At 35.3% G+C, this 24808-nt stretch overlaps 1 protein-coding gene across 4 annotated transcripts in view; it reads right to left on the reverse strand.

Annotated features, from left to right (window-relative positions):
- The window catches only part of lrp8 (low density lipoprotein receptor-related protein 8, apolipoprotein e receptor), a 183920-nt gene that overhangs the window by 37337 nt on the left and 121775 nt on the right, over positions 1-24808 (reverse strand). For all 4 annotated transcript variants that reach the window (XM_052559329.1, XM_052559327.1, XM_052559328.1 and 1 more), the window contains exons 4-7: positions 21818-21946; positions 7151-7534; positions 3861-3986; positions 2360-2482 (exon numbers count right to left, since the gene is read on the reverse strand). In XM_052559329.1, coding sequence (XP_052415289.1) covers positions 2360-2482; positions 3861-3986; positions 7151-7534; positions 21818-21946 — 762 coding nt within the window. The remainder of the gene's footprint in view (positions 1-2359; positions 2483-3860; positions 3987-7150; positions 7535-21817; positions 21947-24808) is intronic.

Consider the following 24808-nt stretch of genomic DNA (forward strand, 5'->3'; position numbering starts at 1 on the left):
TATAGACTATTATTAATGTATTAATTACTATAATTTTGAAAGCTAATAATAATACTAATAATAATATTAACAAGCTGTAAAATGAATGAATGAATGAATGAATGAAAAAATAAGAAAGAAAGTTTGTGGATGTCAGTGTGTGTCTTGGTGTACATGTAGAACACAACAGACATATAAACCAGCCTGAAAAAAAAGGACAAAGAAAAAGAAAAAAAGGTGGACATGTGGAGGAAATAAGAAAAGGAGAAAGAGAAGAATAGGTGATGCCGATGCTGAGCAACAGCTGACAGCAGGAGATAGACAGAAGACAGACACACCACAGGAAGTTCAAGTAAAACACAGGAAAGAAAAGAAAAAGTAGAATGAAAGGAGACAGGCTGAGAGAAGCGGCAGGGGAAACACCTGGACCGTGATTAAGAGAAATGCACACTCAAAAAGTGAGTGAGATGCGATCCGACAAACAAGAAAGTAAATATTTTCTCCAGGCCACATATGAATCATGTATAACAAGTAAAGGATGCACTAGTGAATATGGTAGAGGCGTAATCCCTGGCACCAGTCCTAGTGATTTAGCATGCATAGCTGCAGTGGCCCACTTGGAGCCGGTCCAGAGTGCACTGGGCTCAGAGGGGGGCGTCTGCCGTGCGTCAGGTGCCTGCACTAATCTCATCTGCTGAGTGGAGCGACCCACAAGGAAATTACCACCATCCTGAAGAGCCACTGTGGGACCATGTATTTTACATTAAGGATTGATACAAGAGTGAACATAGCCAGGAGGACAGGGAGAAAGAGAGAGAGAGAGAGAGAGAGAGAGAGAGAGAGAGAGAGAGAGAGAGAGAGAGAGAGGGAGAGTTGAGCAAGGAGCTGGCATTTCCTAAATACCATTTCGAGCAAATTAACATACTCCTGCAAGGTGTTGGGGAAACAATCCAAACATTTAGTTAATAAGATATTTTTCTTATAAAGGTGAAGTGTGCAATATCTATGCGACAAGCTTTGCCACATGGATCTGTTTGTGAGCGCCGGAATGTCCTGGTTTTATGTGACAGCAGCAACTCTGGACATGGGTCTAATAGCGCAAATTCTAGTAGTTGGCCATTTTTTCTTTGCAGTGCGATGGAAAAGAGTAGTCCAACTATCTATAAAAAAAAAAAAACTGCCACATTGATGCCATGCGAATGTTCGGGTCAGGTTACTCATTTTAAAAGGTAAATTTGACTACTTAGAAAAGTATGCAAAACTTTAAAACACGGTTATTATCATTAACTAAAGTTAAACTATTAAAAACTGTTTTGGTTAATTCAAATATTAAGATGAAAAAGTGAAAACATTGAGCAAAACTTAAAAATGTTGTCTTGACTAAAATGAAGCACTAAAATTACTAGCTGGAAATAAATAAAAAACAAAAATGCAAACGGAAACGGAAACGGAAACTGAAATACATGTAAATTCTACCTTAATAAATATTTAATAAAGTGACAAAAGCACAAAGACTATTATAATTCAGATTAAAATGAAAACTGAATAAATACAAATAAATGCCATTCAAAATTCAAAATAGTAATAAAACTATAAATACTAAAATAACATGGCTTTGCAATAAGATTCAATACTGTATAATACCATTAGGTATAATTAACTAATAATAAAGAGTTTTTACAGTATTTGTATATATCTCCTTATGTTTCATCTGCCATTACTTGGGAAAATATGCAATCCTGCTTCAAATCAGCACTACTGGTTGAGATATTGAGCTGCTCAAACTCCCACGAGTGTTAATATTCTTCATGAAGCTGATCAATTAATGATTTACCTACAGTTGTCTCTATACATTCAACTTGGAGAGAGGAAAGTATTTTAACATTAAAAAAAAAAAAAAATTACACCCCCCCCCCCAAATCTGGCATTTTCAGTTTAAGCTGACCGCTGAAGAAAATTTTCAATTCCACGATATGATGAAAGACAAGAACAGAGAGAAAGACTGATCTATGGAAACCGGCATTCTCTCTGGAGAGCAGGAAAACATGCTGGACACGTTCTCCTTGTATGATAGCACCCGAGGGAAGACTCACACTTTGATCTTAATGATCGCTCTGTGGGTTGTTGGCCCTTGATCAAGTGAAGCCCTTAATAAACCAACACTGCCTATAAGCTTAAATGCTGGACTAGGTTTAGTTTTCCATCTCCAAATTTAAAGTTACTAGAGAGAAGGAAAAAGCTTTTGCAATTTAATCTTGACTTCCCACACTAAAATATTCTTATATAATACCTTATTTAAAAATAAAGACCCAAATCTATGTTTGTACCAGTAAACATTTATATAAAATCGGTGTAATTGTGCAAAAGTGTCTGAACTCACCGCACTCCTTCACAGGTTCGTCAGACCAGTCCTTGCAGTCCTTGATACTGTCGCACACTTTACCGCTATGGATACATTCCCCGCTCTTACACATGAACTTCAGCGGGCCTTCACATTTGGTGGCTGTCAAGGACACAATAAAGAGTTCTTATCTTTGGGAGTACCACATAAATAAAACTAAATTGTGTAGAGTACAAAACATTACACAAAACATATTTCAATCGACACTCTGTGCAATGACAATAGATAGTGACAAGTGGCTGTCAAGCTCAAAACAAGTACATAAAAGCTCCATAAAAGTAGTATTTAAATCCTGTAAAGCCAATAAAATAGGTCTGTGTGAGAAACAGACTGAAATATATGGCTTAAGAAGATCTGGAATATAGAACATGAGTCATACTTTAATGGACCGTTCACACAGAATGTGATTTTCCATTTCAATACTCAACTTTTCAATTGTTTTTTACATAAATGTGTACTAGACATACATGTTTGACCTTTTATGTGTGTCTCTCATTTTATTTTACGGCAACATAGCAGAGGAGGCATTCTGCACTGCACTAGACTGCTGCGTCTCACATTTTAAACTTGTGTTTAAAGATGTGTTTTGTATGAACGGCCCCTAATGGTGTTTTTTGACAGCCCCCTGGGTCACTGTACTGTATGTTGCATTTAAAGCCTATATGTTTTTGAAAGAACTCTCTTACCAAGGCTGCATATATATGGTTAAAAATACCATGAAACGGTAATATTGTGAACATTTTTGAAATTTTAAAATAACAGTTTTCTGGTTTTATATACAGTTGTCAACATTTGAAGTGGATCAAAAAAGTTCATCAAAGTTGTCCTGAGACAAGAACGCATTTTGGTTTTAGGACAACACTGACGAAAGTTTTGATCCACTTCAAATGTTGACTAGTGCATTTGAAAGTGTAATTTATTCCTGTGATGCAAAGCTGAAAGTCTTCAGTGTCACATGATTTATTAGAAATCATTCTAATATGGGGAATTAACATTCCTTATTATTTTCCATGTTGAAATTATCCATGATTTTTTTTTCAGGATTCTTTGATGAATGAAGTAAAATATAAATATTTTGTAACATTATTTATGTCTTGACTGGTATTTTTGATCATTTTAATACATTTTTGTATATTGAACATAAATTGTTTTTGGACCAACAAAGAAGGCTGATATCTTTGTTCTTCTTAAATCATGTAGTGCATCACTAATCAGATACAGCCCCATGGCATAATTAATCTTTTGAGGTAAATTTGATTGAAGTTGCCATATGGGAAGTGTGCCATGAAACCCTGGAATCGTGTAGGGGTACATCTGTTTGGTCTTGTAGTGCTTCGTGTGAATGTTAACTTGATTGGGGCTACATGATTGGGTGCACTCTACTCTTTCATCTTCACTGAAAATGCTGTCAAAAGAGGGGAGAGATGAAGAGGCTGATCAAATGAGAGATGGCGAAAGGGAGATTGTTGAAGTTACTCACTTTTGTTGACGCAGCCAGCCTCGTCACTGAAATCTGGACAGTCGTGCACTTTGTTACACTGTTTTGTGCCGTGAATGCAGGAGCCATCGCCACACTGGAACTCATCAGGACGGCAGGTCAGCACAGCTGTTGGACAGAAACACACCTTTATGTAGGACAATAATTCCTGCATCTACATATATCAGTCTGGCCAATGTATAGATCAATATTTGGTCATTTTGAGATAAACAGAATAATAAACAGAAGAACAGAACAGAATAAAACAGAAAGAATAAAAAGAAAGCATTTTTGCGCCCATGGGCATGCTGGTCTAAAAAAGAGGTGTGTTCAGGCGCATTGCCCTGCGCATTGTTATTTTAAAGAGCTGAAAATAGACTCCGCCATAGACCAACTCAAACCTGGTCTAAAGTCTGGCGCAATGTTTTTTCTTTATTATTTAAAACGCGTAAAAGCTGCTTATTAAACACAGGGACGCACAGCAGCACACAAACATGCCACATATTTAAAATTAAAGGATTGCAATGCATAAGATATATATATATATATATATATATATATATATATATATATATATATATATATATATATATATATATATATATATATATATATATATATATATATATATACCTACATGTCATAATGGATAGTCATCACATGTATCAGAATTAGGCTATCTATTTGCTCGCACACGAACAGCTCCGTTTCATCTCGGAGACGCGTTCTGTCTTTGTGCTTGCCAAATTCTGCCGTGTAAATAGCAAATCCATCATGGCACGAGTGCAACTGACTCTTAAAGGGAATGGAAGATGAGACTCTGATTGGTTTATTGCACGTTACGCCCAAAAAAACACCCATTACTCAGTAAGAGTATATGGACAACCCATTTAAAACATGCACCTGGGCCCACCAACCGTTTTTCCGTCGATAAAATAGCAAAAGTGGATTTGGACACGCCCCGAGTTCACCTGCACCTTGCGCTTTACTTTGCATTTAGATCAATAAAATAGGGCCCTATATAATATTACATATCTATAAAAAAAAATATTTATTACCCAGCTCTCTAGACATCAGTATTTAGGTTTAAACACATGTTGGTTTATCGCAAATGTATAATTTAAATGTCACTTTGAATAAGAGATTCTGCCAAGTTTATGACTAAGATAAAGTCATGAGTTGTTAAAGCTGTTAAAAACATGCATACTAAAGCACCATCATGCTTTTATAATAATCACCCATTGCACTTCTGTGTGTGAGCCTTAGCTCTGAAACAGCGAAAGTTTTGGTCTTTTTCCTCCTGTCAGATCTCAAGGTAATAGCTTATTTGCAAGAGAGTTTCCTCAGAAAAAAGCTCTGAACATTAAAAACAATCAGTCACTTACTCTGGGGCATAAGGTAGCACACAGAAAAAATAAAAATATGCTGTTCGGCAAAGAAAGGTTTTAATTTTTCACATTCATCTTTTAAAAAACCTTTAATCTTTCATACGTTGTACTTAAGAGGAGATGCGGAGAGAGAACATTCACCGTGATCAATTTGACCTATTTCTTTGCCCTGTTTTCCAGTAAAAATAAATATCCCAAACTAAATATATTCACGTGAGAGGCAAAATTGCATGTAATATTAGTTTATTAGTTAAATTATATATGAATGCATCAATTATATATGTATTATCACCTCCATTTTGGCTTTTGAACTGTACTTGGTGGAAACATAGTTTGTTATTATTCATATATGTAATAATTTATTATTCATATATGTAATAAAAAGTGTTTCAAATTAAGTTGAACTGAAGGACTGAAATAAGACTGAAAATGAACATGAATTGAATTTTAAATAAATGAAAATGAAAATAAATGTGAAAACTAAAAACAAAAGCTGATTCAAAAATATGACTATGGAACAGATTTACTAAACAGTTGAAATTACTGTTAAATAATGACGCAATTATCAGTAATTTGATGAGCACAAACGTTAGTAAATCGCGTTGCACAATTCATTTTAACACTCTCCTCCCATAAATTCTGTTTCTAAAAGGGTAACAATGCAAATCTGGCCCTATGTAGGGGTCTTATTTATAGTCAAATAAAATACAATGCAAAATTAGCTAAATTGATTTGAACAGATACAAGTATTTTGAGGACGGTGCACAATCCCCTTCAAGAACCCCACAGTGTGAAAACACTCACCGAGCGCTTACTCAAGGGCACTCTGCCATACCTCAAAACACACTTGTTGCCTAGCAACCACCAAGACCCAAGCGCATTATCATGCCGCTACCACAATAGTTTGTGAAGATTTACATGTCATAAACTCATGACAAAAAAACAAAACATAATCTCAATAAACACACACATGCTAGAACAAACTGCACACATGTGTGCACTCGCTCTGCATTAACAACGCACAAGCCAACAATGAGTTTTCAGCTTGAGGTTTTGTTTTTTTCTGGATTACGTGCTCAAACAAACACATGCTTGTTTTCCTATGCCGCATGGAGAAACAAATCCTTGAAATGTAAAATTAATAAACATTCATGGCTCACTGAGTCTGATTCTATCGTACTGTATATAAATCAATGTAAATTACATGCTAATTAATCACATCAATATTTGTTGAAAACAAATACATTAAATGAAGATTTTTCAAAAACAATTAATCAAATTATTGTGGCAGACAAACCTTAGAGTTTTTTTTTTTCAATAAATTATATAAAATTAACGTTAAAATTAGACAGCTCTAATTATATAATACGGTAACGGATTAAAATCAAATGAATTTTAATGGTTTTTTAATATATTGTATTTTATTTGTATTTTTGATTCTGCATCAGAATACATTTTGTATTCAGAGTATATTTTTTTCTAGTATTTTGAATATGTTTTTTTTATGTTATATAGCAAAATCGATACGCTAACCTTGTAAGACTGCAGATCAACAAAACCAAGTTAATTTATGTTGACGTGTGCAAAGCATTTGTGTTAACAGAATTAGCAGGAGCAAACAATAGGGGACTGATTCTAAATGAACAACCATGTGTTTCACTGCTTTACTAGATCGTGACAGTCATTTAGAAAGTGTAATGACAAGAACAGCATGCATGCAGCATTAAGAAGGGCGTATAATGCAGCCAAGTGATAAAACTAATTATTAATTAATTTAAATCAACTAAATTAATCAATTAAATCACTACACAGCAAGCCTCTCCAATGTAAATACCTTAGGAAACACATGCTTGAGAATGAGAACTGTTATCAGTATATTAAGAATATTTAGTCTGGTACACTTACGACAGTTGGCCTCATCAGACTTGTCCTTGCAGTCGACATCTCCATCGCATTTCCAGTTGAGGTGAATACACTCTCCACTCCTGCACCGGAACTCCCCCTCCAGGCAGTGGGGCTTTTGAGGCTCCGTCCTGCGACTGCAGCGCTGCAGAGATTCATCCGACTTGTCTTTGCAGTCGGGGTCTCCGTCGCAGCTCCATGGTGCTGGAATACACTCCGAGTCGTTACAGCGAAACTCGTGCGGCCCGCAAGTGCTGGCGGTGGCTGCCGTGCACTTCTCCTCATCGCTGCCGTCGCCGCAGTCATCATCCCCGTCGCATACGGATGCGGAAGCCACGCACAGCCGGTTACGGCACTGGAACGCTTTAGCAGAGCAAGCCTTGGCATCTGGAAAAAAGGAGGATGTACTTTATCAGTCTTACAGTCCCTCAAATACATATATAGCATGTAAAAGAATACTTGACAGTCAACAGGTGATAGCTGAACCTTTTTTTTTATTTTATTTTTATTAATCACCACAAGCTTTTTTGTCTCCTGTGTTTACAACTTTTTATTAATATTATTATTATTATTATTATTCAACAAGGATTTTCTTTGTCTCCTGTGATTCTAACTTTTTTGTGCACTTTTTAACATAAAAATAGCATTTTATCATTGTTCATATCTTCTTGGCATTGCATATATTTACATTTGATTCTAAAATGGTTTACTTAAAAGGCAAAGTTATTAAGATAGGCATCAACTCTCTTCCTACTATGTTTTAGTATGTAACACCAACTCCAATTTATTCGTAATATACTTTAAAATGCAGTGATGGGAATAACGGCGTTATAAATAACGGCGTTAATAACGGCATTACTTTTTCCAGTAACGAGTAATCTAATTGATTACTCTTCTCATCTTAATAACGCCGTTACCGTTACTGCCAAAAAATGCGGCGCGTTACTATAACTGATGATGAAGCCGGTTTTTTTTTTTTTTTCCATCAGACCAACTAGATCTCTGAGCGAGAGGCAAGTACTTTTTTTTACTGTTCTTCCTTGGTTAGTGGGCAGAGCACGAGACAAGCGCATAAATGCTGACGATTGGCTGAGGTAGAGTAAAATTTCATTGTAAGCCAATCAGAGGTAGAGTTGGGCGGGTGTTCGAAAGCACGCATAGTAGTGATGGGAATTCGGCTCTTTTGACTCAGCTCACTGAAAAGAACCGGCTCTTTGGCTCACAAACGGCTCTTTAAATGACTTTGACTATAATATTTCAATTTTTATTACATAATTATTTAATTTCTATAGGCTAAATTTGAAAAAATAGAGTCGGCTCTTCAGATATGCGAGCCAGCTCCCGAAGTTCAACTAAAAAAGCCGGCTCTTAGAGTCGGCTCATTCGCGAATCGCGAACGACTCCTCAAAAGCTCATTCGCGAACGAGTCGATCCATCATCACTAACGCTCATGAATTGCGAACAACCCATCATAACGCATAGTCGGACAGGACAGGACACACAAGGAACAACACAAGCCAGTCAGTCAACGAGAGACAGGTATGGCAAGGAGCCCAAATAATCCAAAAGTAGCCTTCTCTAAATGGAAGTATATACATTACTTTTTCCTTCAAGAAATTAAAGAAACAATAAAAGGAAATATCAAAAGCTCCCAAAAATCTATCGTGTTATTTGCATTGATCCACTATATAAACATAATATCTACATACATGGCATTTGATTGGAGGCTAGTCTCACTTTGTCCCACAGCAACATATTTTTTTTAGATGTGTGTACAATGTTTCATGTTTCTGTTAATAATGTATTGTATTAAGTGTCCATTTCATTATAATATTTAGATTTATCATAAATAATTGAACATGCACATGTATTTTAAGTTCCTTTAAAGAGGGGTAGAGGTGGGGTCACATTTGAGCATTTAAAATTAAATTTTACTTGAAAGTAACGCAATAGTTACTTTCTTAAGTAACTAGTTACTTTTAAAATTTTTAACTGAGTAACTAATTTAATTACTTTTTGGAAGAAGTAACTAGTAACTGTAACTAATTACTTTTTAAAAGTAACTTGCCCAACACTGTTAAAATGTAATGTAGAATATATACTGCACTTTTTAAATTGTTATAATTGTAATGGTTATAATTTAGTAATGTTAAATTTATTTTCAAATGTTGCATGAGCTCTGAGCTATTCTGTGCTGATGTGAGCTCCGTGACCTCACTGATTCAACTGTGCTGCAGATGACCTGAGGTTTACACTACAGCCCCACACTACAGCCGGCGGCAGACACTAAATGGGCTGAACTGTGCTGTAGTAAATGCCTGTCCATTCTTTAATGGGGTCACCCACCCCACTGGAATAACCGTCCTGAAGAGCTGCAAGGCGATTGGGTATTACATTCACAGAGGCTAGTTTTGTAAAAGGATCTGAAATGGCTTATGAGCAAGTGATCGGGTATGAACACGTTTGAGCAGATGGGATATGAAAGAAATTGATCCTGACTTTTTATGACTGTGTGTCGATAAACCTGTAAATATGCAAACTATTTGCAAAGAGCAGCTGGGGCTCATAAAACACTTTCACCGTCAAAACGGTGACATTATCAAAATTGTATTGCCGGACTCGAAATCAATGTTATTTGTGCAGCTCACAGAAAGGTCATTCTTGTTGTTCATTGCACTTTAGCTGATTTGCATTTCATATTTCTGCCACCTACGCTGGTTGCTTTTGAAGCCAATTACAATAATGCTCAATGAGATATGATGCTAATTGTGTTTTTGCAAAGCTGATTAGCCAACAAGGATCTTAAAAAAAAAAAACCTAATCAACAAGGTCCATTAGGAAAGCAACCTCTGCAACTGCTGTCTGCAACTCAGAGGTATCTTCAATGACTATCGAATAGCTGAGTGGAAAGGGTGGAACAACATCTTTTGGAATAATCTGACAAATTTAACATTGGGCTGAAATTTGTAGATATTAAATCACAACTACATTTCTCCACCCTCAAGGTTAAGGCAGCCAACAAACGTAGCATGTTGTTAAAAGAAAGTAACGCAATTGGATCTTTTTGTGTGCATACAGCATATTGCAGGAAGGTTGTGTTTGCTCTAAGCAGGGGGAGATTGGATTGGCTGAACCTTCTCTTGTGGGGCAAGAAGAGCAGTAGTGAAAATGAAAAGGTGCTCGGCCTGCAATGTAGACAGCAGCTTAAAACAACACCCTCTCAGAGAGGAACAGAACAAACATGGACCACCAGTAAACTCACACTGACTGTCACATTCCTGCTGGAATGAAAATCAAATCATCCAGCTCTGTACACTTGCAGAAGGTATATTTATCAAATAAATTTACACTAAACATTGATTAGCTTGCTAAGTGTTACAGTACATTAAAGGAACCCCACCCATTCCATCCCAAAAAACATCTTGCAATGCTCTAACAATCAACCAGAACATCCTAAAAACTGCAACTCACATGCCAAAAATACCCAGAACTTCTTCCTTTGTGAAAATAAACCATGGTTTTACTACAAATAAAGCCAAAAAACATGGCTATTATAGCTCTTGGTAACCACAAATCAGCCATATAGTTTGGCTACACTAACCATATAAACCATGGTATTTGTAGGAAAACATACTACATGTTAACACAAATATTACAACAGAAATATACTGTTATAAAACGGATTGCAAGCTACAATGATAAGCTTCAGGCAATTATTTTTGTACTAATGTCTTCGGACCCACCAAATGCCTGAAATGTCAGTAATGAAATAAACAGACAAACAAATCGATCTGGTTCTTTACACACAGTTTAGATTAGGTGATTTCCACCTTTCCCAATGTTACAGAAGCATGAAAGAGTAGCAAAAACATGCGGCTCTGAGCCTGATTGACTTCGTCATTCAAAGGCTGCTGATATATCTCTGCTGTGTGGATTTTGATGCTATCTTGTTTAGAGGTCAGACACAACAGTGAATGGATTTGAAAAGAGAGGAAAGGAAAAACTCAAAGCGGGTCAATTGAATTCCACTGACCAATGTCAAATACTCATTCCCAGGACCAACAACAGACAGGGCTTCACATTAACAAGATCTCTGTGACCTTGAAATAAACAACAGAGAGCTGAAAAATATATAGCAGAACCAAATGTGAAAGGAAAACCATGGAGCTTTTCTGTCTTTGTTTTAATTGAAAGACTACACTGAATATTTGACAAGAACAAACTGCTATAATGCATTATATAACATGTATATTACATTATTTTTGTTTCTAATTTGATTGGAATTCTTTTCATTAGACAAATAAAAACAGACAACTGATATTTCAATTTAAATTACCACCACATATCTGTGCCACAAGGGGCAGCTTTAGCGCTGAGGCTCATGCTATGCTCAGTAAATGGCCCGAGGTACTAAGTCAGCAGAGAGTTAATGGTGCATTCACCACTGTCCTCCATCAGCCCATAATATTATCCCATATCACAGAGAAAGACTAGCCTCCTCTGGGGAGAAGCACTGTAACCATGATGCACTGAGCTGAGGGGACGAGGTGCCACAGACATACTGAGGCAGCTAAAGACTGCAGTGTTTTGGATGAGATCCCCTTCATGAAGCTTTCCCAGTGCTGACAACAGCACCTGCAGGTACAACGTAAGGAAAAGAGAATATACTAGCAAGAAAGGAAAACTGAAGAGGACAGGGAATTAGTTTAGGCTGGTAATCCTGTAAGCCCTCAGTGTGGTTTCATTAGTCAGTTAGTTACAAGTTTAGAAGGAATAAGACATTTTGTTTGGCAACTCTGGTATATGACTCTTCTTGTGTGAGGAAAATAAACCAGTGATAGGACTCTGGCAGTGAACTACTTTTTCATTAAAACTCTAAGAAATTTTTACTGGATACACTGAAGGAACGGTCTCTTTTTTAAATGGCCAATAAGCATTAGTTACGCCACAGCTGTGAACCACACTAGTTTGCAGATGATATAAGTGGGAGGGACATTCTCTAGAAAACATATGATTGGACAAAAACCTGTAAAGTGCAATATGAGTCATCATATTGCTTCATTTTCCAAGAAAGAGAGTCTATCTACCTAGTTCTGATCTAAAAACCAAGCATCTTTTTGAATAAATAAGTTAAAAAAGCAGAAATAAAGTGCCTTATGGGTATTTAATAGTGAAGTAAAGTGTTTAAAATGTATTTACGGTAATAGGCTTACAATTGTGTAAACAACTGATTTGCACAATAAAATGTAAACAGCACCGTTATCCTTATTTGCTTAACATATATTTAGCATCTGCCAAATTTGAAAAGCACATGACCTGCTAAAAGAGAATTTAGAGTTTTAAAGGGGTATACAAATAAAAAAATAAAAAAAACTTTCATTTAATCTAAAATGTGGTTAATGTATTAGCATATACTCAGTTTTTCCCAACTCAATGAGTTAATAAATGAGTTAATTTGATCGAATCGACCTAAATAAATTGGTTAATACTAATTAAGTTCATTAATTGGTCAGATAACCCATCCTGGCTCAAGAAAATCATAAAGCGCTCCACAAGTTAACAAGTGCAAGTTCCTTTTTATAGTGCAGAAATGACTGAGAAAGCAGCTGAAATGGTCTAAATCTCTATTATACAGTTTGGAAAATGATTGACCCCTATGTGCAACAAATTCATTTAGAGCAGAGCGCTCTGGACAAACCTCTCTGAACCAGGCCTTCAGCTGTTTACGGTGAAAGGAAAGACATTTTCACACCTGCTGAAGTGTGGCTATATGTTGACCAGGGGTAGGGGTGCATTATCTCTGGGTGGATTAGAAAATGGCAGTGCAGATGAAAGAGAAATATCAGGCTATTGTCAGGGGATAGAAGAGGCTGAGCATAACACTTGGCATTACACGGGTGCAAACACCTCAGCCTATGCAACTGTTTGCAGAGTACAGCCAATATTCCCACCCACATAAAGCACAAAAGGGCAAAAGCTTCCCTGTATAAATGGTATAGTAAATATTCCAGAGCAGAATAAAACGCATCAGATTTGTTGATATGAAATGAACCAAGCATTCATTCTTGCATAATCTAAAAGCAAATGATTCATTAATTTCAGTAGGAATCATGTTCAGTTCCTGCTTTCTTCAATCAGGGGACTAGCACATATCAGACAGCACATCTCAGAATTCATTAGCTTCAATGTCACCAAGGAAATAAATGAACACCATGAACAACATCACATGGATAAATATCTAAAACAGTGCGGCTTACACTTTTCTGCCAGTGCTGTAATTAGAATTTTACATGGATGCATGAAAACTGATTTAATATTTGCCGTAATCACATTAGCTGTCAGTAATAATCCTGCGGATACTGATATAATCAGATTAATAGATATTCTTGGGTAGCATCTAGCCGCTGTCAATCTCCCTTGAGGAAATGCTTCAGCAGATATTGTAATACTTCATTATTATGTCCCTCCTCTGTGGTACACAAGAGGCTGAGTGTTGTAGGTAGGAGAGTGCAATATGACTATTTTTATATTTTGGACAATAACAATGTCTCCACGATCTGATTTTGAAGAAATATCAAATATAGTAGTTCTGGCGCCTCCATCATAAACTGTACAACACCAAATGCATTCACAGCAGTATAAACTCAATGGTAGAGCTACTCTCTCATTATTTGCATGTGCTTTTAAATGTTTCATTTGCGTGCAGGTCTGAACTGTGCTTTTTCTGAGCTCCGCATACACACGAAGAGCACGCGCTGAAGCCTGTCAAATACTGTCAAAAAACACAAGGTTTACATGTAGACTCCGTTGGTTATGTCTAAAATGAAAGTAAACAGTAACGTTTATGTATACGTGCCTGTATATTAGATGTGTGCAGGTCTTAAAGGGACAGCAGGCATATTAAACATACAGCCTACTGTCATTATTGTCAAGGGATAGATCACCCTAAAATTTCATTTTTGTCATCATTTACTTAATGTCAAGTTGTCCCAAACCAAAGAAAGAAACTCATTCAGGTTTAAAACCACTTTTCAGTCAGTGGTGGTATAAAAAAATAAATAAAAATAAACACTATGACAAATGACAGACAGCTGACAGAATTTTATTTTTGGATGAACTATTCCTCACTGCTCTTGACTGGAGAAATTTAATAAAGTTGTATTGTAAAATTTTATTTATTCATGCAATTTCTTGAATGCTTCTGCTTAATATACATATTGTACCTGAAAATAAAGTTTGTTTTATTTGTATATTATGTGTAGTATCTTGTAGAAGATTTTCATCTTCGCTCTCTTTGGCCTAAATATCTGCCATTCTTTTTTTTTTTTTTTTACCTTGAAAGGCTTTGTCTTTATAATAGGGAAATTATTTTGCCTGTAATGCTCAGACAACTTGCAAAATAGTAAAACCAACATGACAAAGAATTTTGATAAAACTGAATCGTGACATTTCTAAAAAAAAAAATCGTGATATGACATTTTTTTCCATATCGCCCACCCCTAGTGGTAGGTGGTGACAGCTTGTGTTTTTCAGTGATGAGAATTTTCACAGCACCCAGAGAAGCACTAAAGCCTGGGGATGGAAATAGAAAGAAAAGCAAAGAATTGAGAAAAACAGAAGCTCCCAAATCTGCCTAAAAATACCTCCTTAATAAATATAGATTAAATGATACATGTTAAAAATTCTGGGGTCGGGTCAGTAAGATTTTTTTTTATACTGTTGCATCAAAGCAAAATGAATGAATCCAACACACTGTCAGTACTTGCAAAAGTATTAAAAAAAAAGTATTTACAGTGTTCTTGTCCCATGACTTTTATCTGGCATATTTTCATTGTAACAAAAAGTTCCTTGAATTGAATAAATGTTGTTCATTTGAATTTCCTATTCAAAAAAGAATCTTGAAAAAGATCCTTTTGAAAATAACATTACCTGAATAAATGGCAATAAAATATATATAAACTAAATAATAATAATAATAGTAATAAAAATGACAGACAGACAGAGAGACTTTTACAAATGTTAACAATATTTTTGTCATAAAATAATAGGTCACAGAGAAGACTGTTTGCTTGCAGTCTTACCAAGCACAGCAAAAATAACGGGCACACAAACTCTAACAACCATGCATATTGTACATACTCCCACACATAACCTCTTTCACCACACTAACTAACAGACTGGTTCACGTGTTTCTCTTTTCCATCTTTTCTGGTATTTTATCCTTCCATTTCAATATTTTTATCTGTATCTATGCACTTCAAATCCTCCCACATTAGGATCTACTGGGTGTCAGCAGCTTCCCTTGCTTCTCTTATCTGATCTCAGTCATCTCAAGGCAATGATCGACACTACACGCCTCAGTGCTTGACTGCAATTTCCATTCGATCTTAATTGATTGAAAAGGCTCTGGTGTGTAGCCAAACTAGCTACACGAGAATGAGCAGAGTCGAGTACCTATCATAGTCAACATGCTCACGTTTCTATGCACACAACAAATGTGACCTACCCTGAGTGAGCTGCAAATGCAACTTCATATTTATGTTTGATTTTCATGAGCAGTTCGGTTTTAGATATTGAATGTAGGTAGATATTGAATGTAGGTCAAATTTACAGAGTGCATTGCTGTTCAAAAGTTAGGGGTCAGTAAGATACAATATACAATAACTGAAATATTACAATTTAAAATAACATTTCCATTTAAATATTTTTTTAAAAATGGGATTTATTCCAAAGTTGCTTTTAATACTATCAGATCATAAAGTTCTCAAAACATAGCACCATATATCAAAAGTGACAGTTACATTTCCCACACAACTATCATGACTTCACAATGCATAAAAGTCATATGTGAATATATTTAGAGCAAGCGAATAATGAAGACCCTGGTGAAAATAGTAAGAAGTGGAAGAAGACAAAGAAGAGGTGTGTGGATCAGATAGAGGAAGAGGAAGAGGAAGAGGAGAGGGAATAGAAATCTATTTCTGCATCCAGTTCTGGAGTTCATCTCTTCCTGGAGAGGAGAAGTGTTCGACCGCAAGCTTTAACAAAGCAACTCTTCTCCAAGCAATAAAAGGGCCTGCAGAGATATTGAGTCAAGCGCATGCCAGGTGTAAATTTAGCATTAGCATTTCACATCGTTCAGAGCTTCAGAAAATATATGTGAAAGAACTTCTCTGGACGGATATATGAGGTGTGTATTTACAGAAAATAAGGAAATGCATAAAAAAGGATCTTCAGTTCAATAGTTCAGCTTTCACTATGGTCTTTTAATTTTAATTATAAAGTAAAATTAGAAATATTTAGCTAAATTAGTCTGTTTGGAGACCATTCATTCGTTTGGAGAAATATGTAAATTTCTCATAATGGTTCAAATTTCAATATGCTCTAGAGTTTCATATTGTAATCTCTTTTTTATTGCTTTAGAATGTTTTAGTATTTTGCCTAATTAGGGTCTGCTGGAATCAAGTGGGTGTCTGTGCGGTACATTAATCTCTATGGATGTACAATGGGGGACATAGAATGAGATAAAGAGAGAGAGTCAGAGATCTCAAAGGTAATATCACACAAAGCGTGACACAAATCTATGATAATTAAAATCCAATTATATTACATCATAAAACAAAAACACTCCAGGCACTAATAAAAATGATCTGTATTCTAACAAAGAGCATATATATAACTTATACATGTTAACACATTTGCAGTGAAAAAGTGACTGGAAATCATTAATTGCCATGTACACACTGAAGATAAATAGTTTTCACTCTTCTGTTTGAGAATGACAATCACACTCTGTAACCCTTAACTCGGTGCAGTAGTTACCAAAATGAACATTTAGTGGCACTTTTTGGAAACTGACAAGCTTGTGAGATATCTCCTTTTCTTGTCCAGGTGCAGTGCTAGCAAATCAACTGAGGGACACCTGAAAATGAAATTACCCCATGATTTACTCTTACCCTGAAGCTAGGTGTATACGACTTTCTTCTTTCAGACTGTTCCTTTTAATCGGTTAACCGTTTACCGACCATTTAGAATTTTTACCAATAAATACAATTAGTTAAAAGGTTTAAAAATTCATTTATTTATTTATTTTCAGTAATTTCTCAAAATATTTAAAAAGGTTAACTGCATAGTTAAAATACGCTACGTAAATGAACAAATTGTTTTTTGTTTTTTTTGGAGAGAGAGAGGAAAAAACATATGTCGAGTATAAGTCTCACTTTAATATTTAATTCAGAAATATGCCGAATTGAAATATTTACAAACATTAAAATAAACACTGTAAACATAGCTAGGCTATTTTAGTTCACCTCACTCTACAACCAATCCTTTTAATTAACAGTATTTAGAAAAGATCAAGAATTAAAAATATAAGAAGCTATAGCAATATAAACGACTAGCAAAAACTAATTAATTTAGGTTAAAAAAAAACTGAAACCAACGTTGGGTCTCTCAAATCAACACAAAATCAAATGTTTCCATATTCGCAATGTATTTGAATGCCAAATTATTATTTATTATTTAGGCTACTTCTCTCGCATTCCAATATCCACATAAAACAAAATGTTTTGCATAACATCATGCCGGTACGGTGATAACACTTAACGCCACAGATTTTACTAGCCTACAGATTTAAACTGAGCATTGTGTGTTTTTTTTTCTCCATATGTTTGACTGTCTGTATTTTATTATGATAATGTACAGACTATATTGTCAAGGTAAAAAAGCTAAACTGTGTGTGTGCATGCGGCGCAAGTGCAATCACAGGAATTTTTCCTTCTAACAGTGGAAGCAACTACTCCTGTTAGTCATAAAGATAATTGGAATTGTAAAAGATTTACCTTTATTTGTGTACATTCACATTAAAAACAAATCTTTGTGCTTTTGTAATATAAGCCATAAGAAAAATTGGATGCAGTTTTCTGCCATCCACAGCACAAAAATTAATCAAAACTCTGCATACTAGGTTACTTATTACATTTGTTACAGTTACATTTGTTAAATTTATATTATTTACATCAATCTTTTGAATGGTATAGTATTGTATATTGTTATTTAAACTTCATAATGTTTCACTTGATTATACATTTATTCAGGAATTATAGTTTGGAAAAATTATTTGGAAAAAGTCTAACTAGTAACATTTTTACACGTTATGTGAAAACTATAGTAGAAGTATATAAATGAATAAAAAGAGACTTACTCATGTTTATGATCTCTGCTGAATAAAGAGCTTCATTCTTTTTTTATGAGGAAATACATTTTTCAAATCCTCAACCACATCACATCTTTTTGGGGTGAATTATGTCTTATTCCTCTCATCGCGAAGTAAAAAAAAAGGACTTGAAGAACAGTCTCGCTGTGTTGTCTTCTGTTGTGTGGGTGTATTCAAGCCGTGCGCTTTAGTGAAACATTAGAATCTGAATAAAGCGTTCAGTGCGGGCGTAATGTCACATTAGAAGATAATGAAGGGAGACATGAAAAACGGACATTGCGTTGTTTTCATATAGATTACTTGATCACAGAATATTTGTTTTTTCGGGCGGCACTTGTTTAGTTTAAAAGTAGACATGTCAGGCTTTCTATAGATATCTCTCTCATGTCTCTTAGCTGAGTTACAGTTCATTTTAATGATGCATGTCTAAATGAAGAACAGCGCAGGCAAAGGCTGCAGACATCACACTTTATTTTATAAATTATCTCTATTTTATAAATGCACAAAGTTTTGTTGTTATGTCTGTATACAAAAAAGTAAACCCTTTACAGATTCGATTGATGTATTGCTCTTATCTGTACGATCAAACCTGAAAGTGTAATTTAAGTTCTTTTCTGGGTTATCAGGAGAAAATTACTCATAACATGTATACGCGTTAATCGACTCCAGAGGGTTAAACTTCCTTCATAGGGCTTCCACAAGAGCAAAGGGCATTTTGATTGTGCATTTTTAATGCAGGTTATTGATAATAATTTATATTTAAAAGTTCCTTCGCAGTGTATCTGGAGATTAAGGTAATAGAGGGGAAAAGAGCGAGAGAGAGAGAGATTAGAGAGCAAAAGGACACAACTGAGTTTGAGGGCAAATAGTGCCTTTCTTCTACAAAAATGGGAATGTGATGTTAGGAGGTATATTATTCATGTCTGTGACTCCCCAAGAAATGTTTTATGTAAAACTTCCAACCTTTGGTACACCGGAAAGGGCTTTGTGGGTGCAGCAGATTTGAGATGTATGTGTGGAGTCTGGTAAACCCACTAAAAGTGCACTGTTGCCCCATTCAGCAAATGAAAGCAAATCATGTTTTCATATTATGTTTTTAACATTATGTATAATGCTCTGTAAAAAGACTATTAGCTTTTGAAGTAGCATTCATAAATTATGCTGTTAATGTTTTTACTGTTGTAGTTGTTGTGCAGTGATCTTAAAAACATCTTATTACATAATAATGCTTGTTGATTGTCACCATTACACACTGTTTTGCTGAGGATAATTATTAATTATTAAAAACCAATGCCTTAATAAAAAGTTTGTGTAAAAATTTAAGTAGAAATGTTTACATTACTGTTATTTTAGGTTTTTGAACCATAATTTTATTTATAACAACTTAAATTTAATTCATATATTTATTTACACTACACTTAATTACAAGAATTAACTTTATTTAGCAAAGATCCATTAAATCAAGATTGACAGTTGTTCTGACTTGAAAAGTTGCTTCATCGTTTCCACAAAAATATTAAGGTTTTCAAAATGTAGTGATAAAAACAGCAGAGGTAAAGAAATGGTAATACATGTATTTACAATAAATCAAATGTATCATTTTAAAGAAGCAAAAGCGCCAAGGCAAATATTTTTCATAATAAATTAGCAAAATTCAAAAAGTACTACACTACAATTTTCCCTGTTCTATCACCTGTGTCACACCAGACTGATGAGCTTCTGGTTCACTTAGAGGTGACTGATTTGAAAAGGATTTGAAATGTAATTTTTTGTGAAACATGATTCTTCAAAAGTTATGGGGCTGTACAGCATTAAGAGTAATATGTATTCATAGACCGTGCCTTAACATCTTCAATTATAAATCAAAAGGAGCAGTCCTGCAGGTTATTCTATAATAAAAAATAGAAGTCTCAGAACAGACATCAAGCAGGAAATCAATTATAATCAGCAGCACGGTGAAATATTACAGTGATGTTAATGCTCTTATTTTCCAGTTCAGCACAGGACCATACGACACGCAAATCACAGCTATAAATCCACAGAGATAAACAAACGCTGTCACAGTGCTAATCATAGAGCTAATAGTCAGAAAATGAAAAACCATAAAAGAACGAGGTAGAGTTGAAAGACGTGTCCTGTATTTCATTATTACATGATTAAGTAGAAGAGAAAGTGTAAGCCCATAGTGACACAAGGACAAGAGATTTCACTTGGCTGTGTTCGGAGATATAAAAAAAAGCAGACGTGTCAAGGCTGAATAATAGGCAGGATCATTACATATTATGAACACAACAGCGCAATTCAATTGTGAAATATGCATTTTGTAGATAACGGTCAACACAGAAACACAATAATCTCTTTACATCCTTTAGGGTGTGATCTCATATATTTATGTTTTAAAATGTAAAGTAACACATATACAGTTCTTACATTTGAACTGACAATGTAACACCAACCTACAGAGAGCTTATGATGTAACTAATTTTAGATGCACAAATCTTTAATATAAAAAGAAAAATCATCAAGTAAATTTAAACTATGCAATTAACTGATTTAATTGGAATTATAAAAGACTGATATTATTTAATGCATTTAAAACACCCTTAAATGTTTCACACTAAAATCATCAAATTATAACTTCTTCATTTTGTTCTGACTTGATGATAATTATACACACATACAATATAGACATGAATCATGGAAAAGGGGCAAAAACCGCAATATACCTACTGTTATATTAATGATCAAAAGGTGACTAAGTCTGCAGTAAAGAAACTATTTAAACATATTAAACAAACCAGCAAATTCTCAGCTACTCTATTGTGGATTTAAATGCTGAGTTTGCTTTTATCCATGAGCCCTTAAGCAGTACATCAGGAGTTTGTTATAATGATAAAGATCCTGACGGGCTTTAAAAGCCAAATGCATAATACATAATCTTTTCATAAAAGAGGTAGCTGGAGAATCAATGCTTGTATAGGTTGCATGTCAAAGAGCAAATCAAATCAATACTGGTTTATAATCTAAAAGTAAATTGAAATACCTGTATTTGGCAGCTGGATTATTGTGTGTGTGAGAGCAAGAGGAAAGTGTGTGTGTAAGCAGAATTTCTATTTTATTTATAGTCATAACACACTTTCTCGTTCTCACCCACTGTGACAATCCATCAATGCAAGAACTAACTGTTGGGGGTCCGAACACAAAAACCAGTCCACTCTTTTAAGATCCAGAGATTTCTGTAATATCTACCCTGTGTATCAGGAGGACATGATGAAAGGACCATCAGCTACAATAACATCAAACATCGGTGTGTTTCATGTGCTTCACATACATCACTACCTCCACTCCACTCCATTAAGTTCACACACACCTCACTGAAGCCTGACTGTGCATTATCCCGACAGGACCTATTTTTAGCCATTTCCTCTTTCTTTTGCTTTCCTCCCTGGACTCACCTGCAGCACACTGCTCCTCATCTGCTCCATTTTCACAGTCCTGTTCTCCATCGCAGCGCCATGACAATGACACACATTTGCTCGTCGTGCCGCCACAGTCAAACTTCTCTGGTGGACACGCCTGTCGACCTGTGAGTGAAAGCAACACAGAGAGATCGCTGAGAAATAAAATACCATGATGATAAAAAAGGATAAAAGGCGTATTCCGGGATGCTGATTGCTCAGTACAGTTTTCCAACCTTATCAACACAATGACAAATTTTCACAGAAAATCACATTTCTAAGATGATGTCAATATCATCTGTTCAAACAATAATATTAAAAGTTTGGGTTGTGAAGATTTTTATTGTGAAATGTTATAGTTTAAAATAAAATGTATTTCTGTGATGTTAAAGCTACATTTTCTGTAGCCTTTACCCCAGTCTTCAAAGTCACATGACCTTTTAGGAATCATCAAAAGGCACTAGTAAAAATATATTTGTGGAAACCGTGATATATTTTTCATGATTCTTTGGTGAATAGAAAGTTATCAGAAAACTACAATAAATATATAAATATATTATAAAATGATGTGGTTAGAAAACAGAGCATTTTTATGTAATACTGTAAATGATCAATTTAAAATCTTGAATAAAAAGTTATTTCTTTCAAACAAAAAAATAATAAAAAAAATAAATAAATAAGTATGTTTTTATCATTTGTAATTATTATTAATGTAAATCTTTTACACAAATATGCCATATTAAACAAACCATATGAAAAAAACTTCTACATGGAGTTGCTTTCTTTTTTCTTGTCAAGCTCCATCACACAAACACACATTCAATAAGACATCTCCACTGGCCTTATTGTTAACCAAAACCGAAGCCCATTGAAACAATTTTAAGTTGCATCCCAGATCACACAGCATTCTGAAGACAGCTCCATAAATTATACATCTCTAAATGTCTGGGAACCCAACTACAAATCAATAGTAGCCAGACTGATTTCTCTCACTCCCATTCGTCAGTCTTTTAAGTAATTTTCAGAGTATAAAAGAAGATTTATGAAGACCTTCTCACCGTATCTGACACCTCGATGCCCATTGTTGCCTGAACCCTATCTATAATCATAAGAGTGAATGCCATGTCTCTCAATGGATTCCACTACCGTATGGCCTTCTCTGAAGAAATGGGAAAAAGACAGCTGTGAACGTCATTTGCGATATCTCTCCATCAGTATACAGCCATTGTAACTCTGCAAATTGAGGCCTAGTCCTCATCTGTGGAAGCCATATTGGATCTGAGACTGCCAGAGGAAGAAAAAAAAAGTCCTATTTAAGGCCAGAGCTTAACCCAACACCGCAAGGCTTGTTGGTGTGTGACTAGGGAAATGTATGTGACAGAGTGGGTTTGTTTGAACAGTGTTCTGTGTGAGCATGCGAGCGTGTGTTTCTGGCTTTGTCAGCATGTGTCTGAATAAACTGAATGACCCATTCTAACTGTCTGGCTGACTGCTAGAGAAAGCACAGCCTCATGGGAAACGCAGTCTGTCTTACCTCTTCTCTCTCCTCGCTGCCCCTGAAGACTACTGTGCCCACAGGGCTTTTCATTCACTGCTCATAAAGCCCTGGCTTCCTCTTGTTCACACAGCTAAATTCTCACAGAGGTTTGGAAAAAGCAAAACAACCAGTGTAAAATAAACAACACACTGGGAATATCATGATTATTTTAATGCACTCTAATCTGCTCATTACAATCATTAGGCTAGTTTAGTGATCCATCCTTATGAAAATATATTAAAGGCATATGTTTTAGTAGTGCATTTTAGTAGAGTCACTAAAATTCACTTTTGTGAATAATTCAAACAATGAACTGATACATAACAACAATTCAAAGATTTGTCTGCATCAAACACAACCATTTGGAGTTAATGCATATATATACCTATATATATATATATATATATATATATATATATATATATATATATATATATATATTGTAATGATAAAACTCCATACTCATCGGGAAGGAGGAGGCGGGAACCGGCGCACAATCAAAATGAAACTTTAATGACAAAAATAAACACAAAACAGCGCACCAGCCCCTCACGGACGACTGGTGCGCATAAATAAAAAGCAAAACTTAAAATAATGGCCCAGGCCTGGTCCTCTCTCGTCCTTCACTATAGTCGCTCCAGTTTTATATCCTTCCATCTCCTACGTGGGACTCGATACCTGCGGTGGGGCGCAGGTGCAGCTCATCTTCAATCACTACACCTGGCCTCACTCCTCGTTCCCACAGCTCTCGGTCCCGCCCCACTCGCCACATATATACACATATACATATATACATATACATATACACACACATATATATATATATATATATATATACTGTTCCCACAAAAATACTGAGCTTCACAACTTTTGATTAGGTGCTCTATAACACCGGTAATAACAAATGTTTCAAAAGCACCAAATCGGTATATTAGAATGATTTCTGAAAGATCGCATGCCTGAAGACTGGAGTAATGGCTGCTGAAAATTTAGGAATTTTAATATGATTTTACAATATTATTTTTTTACAGAAGGGGTGCTTGATGGCTGTAGCTGTGAAGAGGAAGAATTCAGAAACAGAACCTTCATAAAAAAATATCACCTGCATCTTCAAAGAGTTTTAGCACACTGACAGCATAAATCCTCAAGTTAAGAATATAACATTTAATAACTAATAAAATTATATTATAATAGAACTGCCACCAGCAAATATTACCTTTAGACCTCTCTGGCTCTGATTGTTCTATAACTCTAAGTTGCATCAGAATAACACCCACACTGCTCTGATAGATGAATTTAACTGTAAGAAAGATGGACTCAAGACGTTCTCTCAGGCAGTATGAGCCAGAGGTCAGCACAGACTCAAAAGATGATGATGCACTCCCTGACGATCAGAGACGCTCTCAGGCAACCTTGGAGCCTGTGGCCCTAAACTCAGCAAATAATAGTAA

This window comes from Carassius gibelio, chromosome B6 (assembly GCF_023724105.1).
Source record: "Carassius gibelio isolate Cgi1373 ecotype wild population from Czech Republic chromosome B6, carGib1.2-hapl.c, whole genome shotgun sequence".
Taxonomy (NCBI): domain Eukaryota; kingdom Metazoa; phylum Chordata; class Actinopteri; order Cypriniformes; family Cyprinidae; genus Carassius; species Carassius gibelio.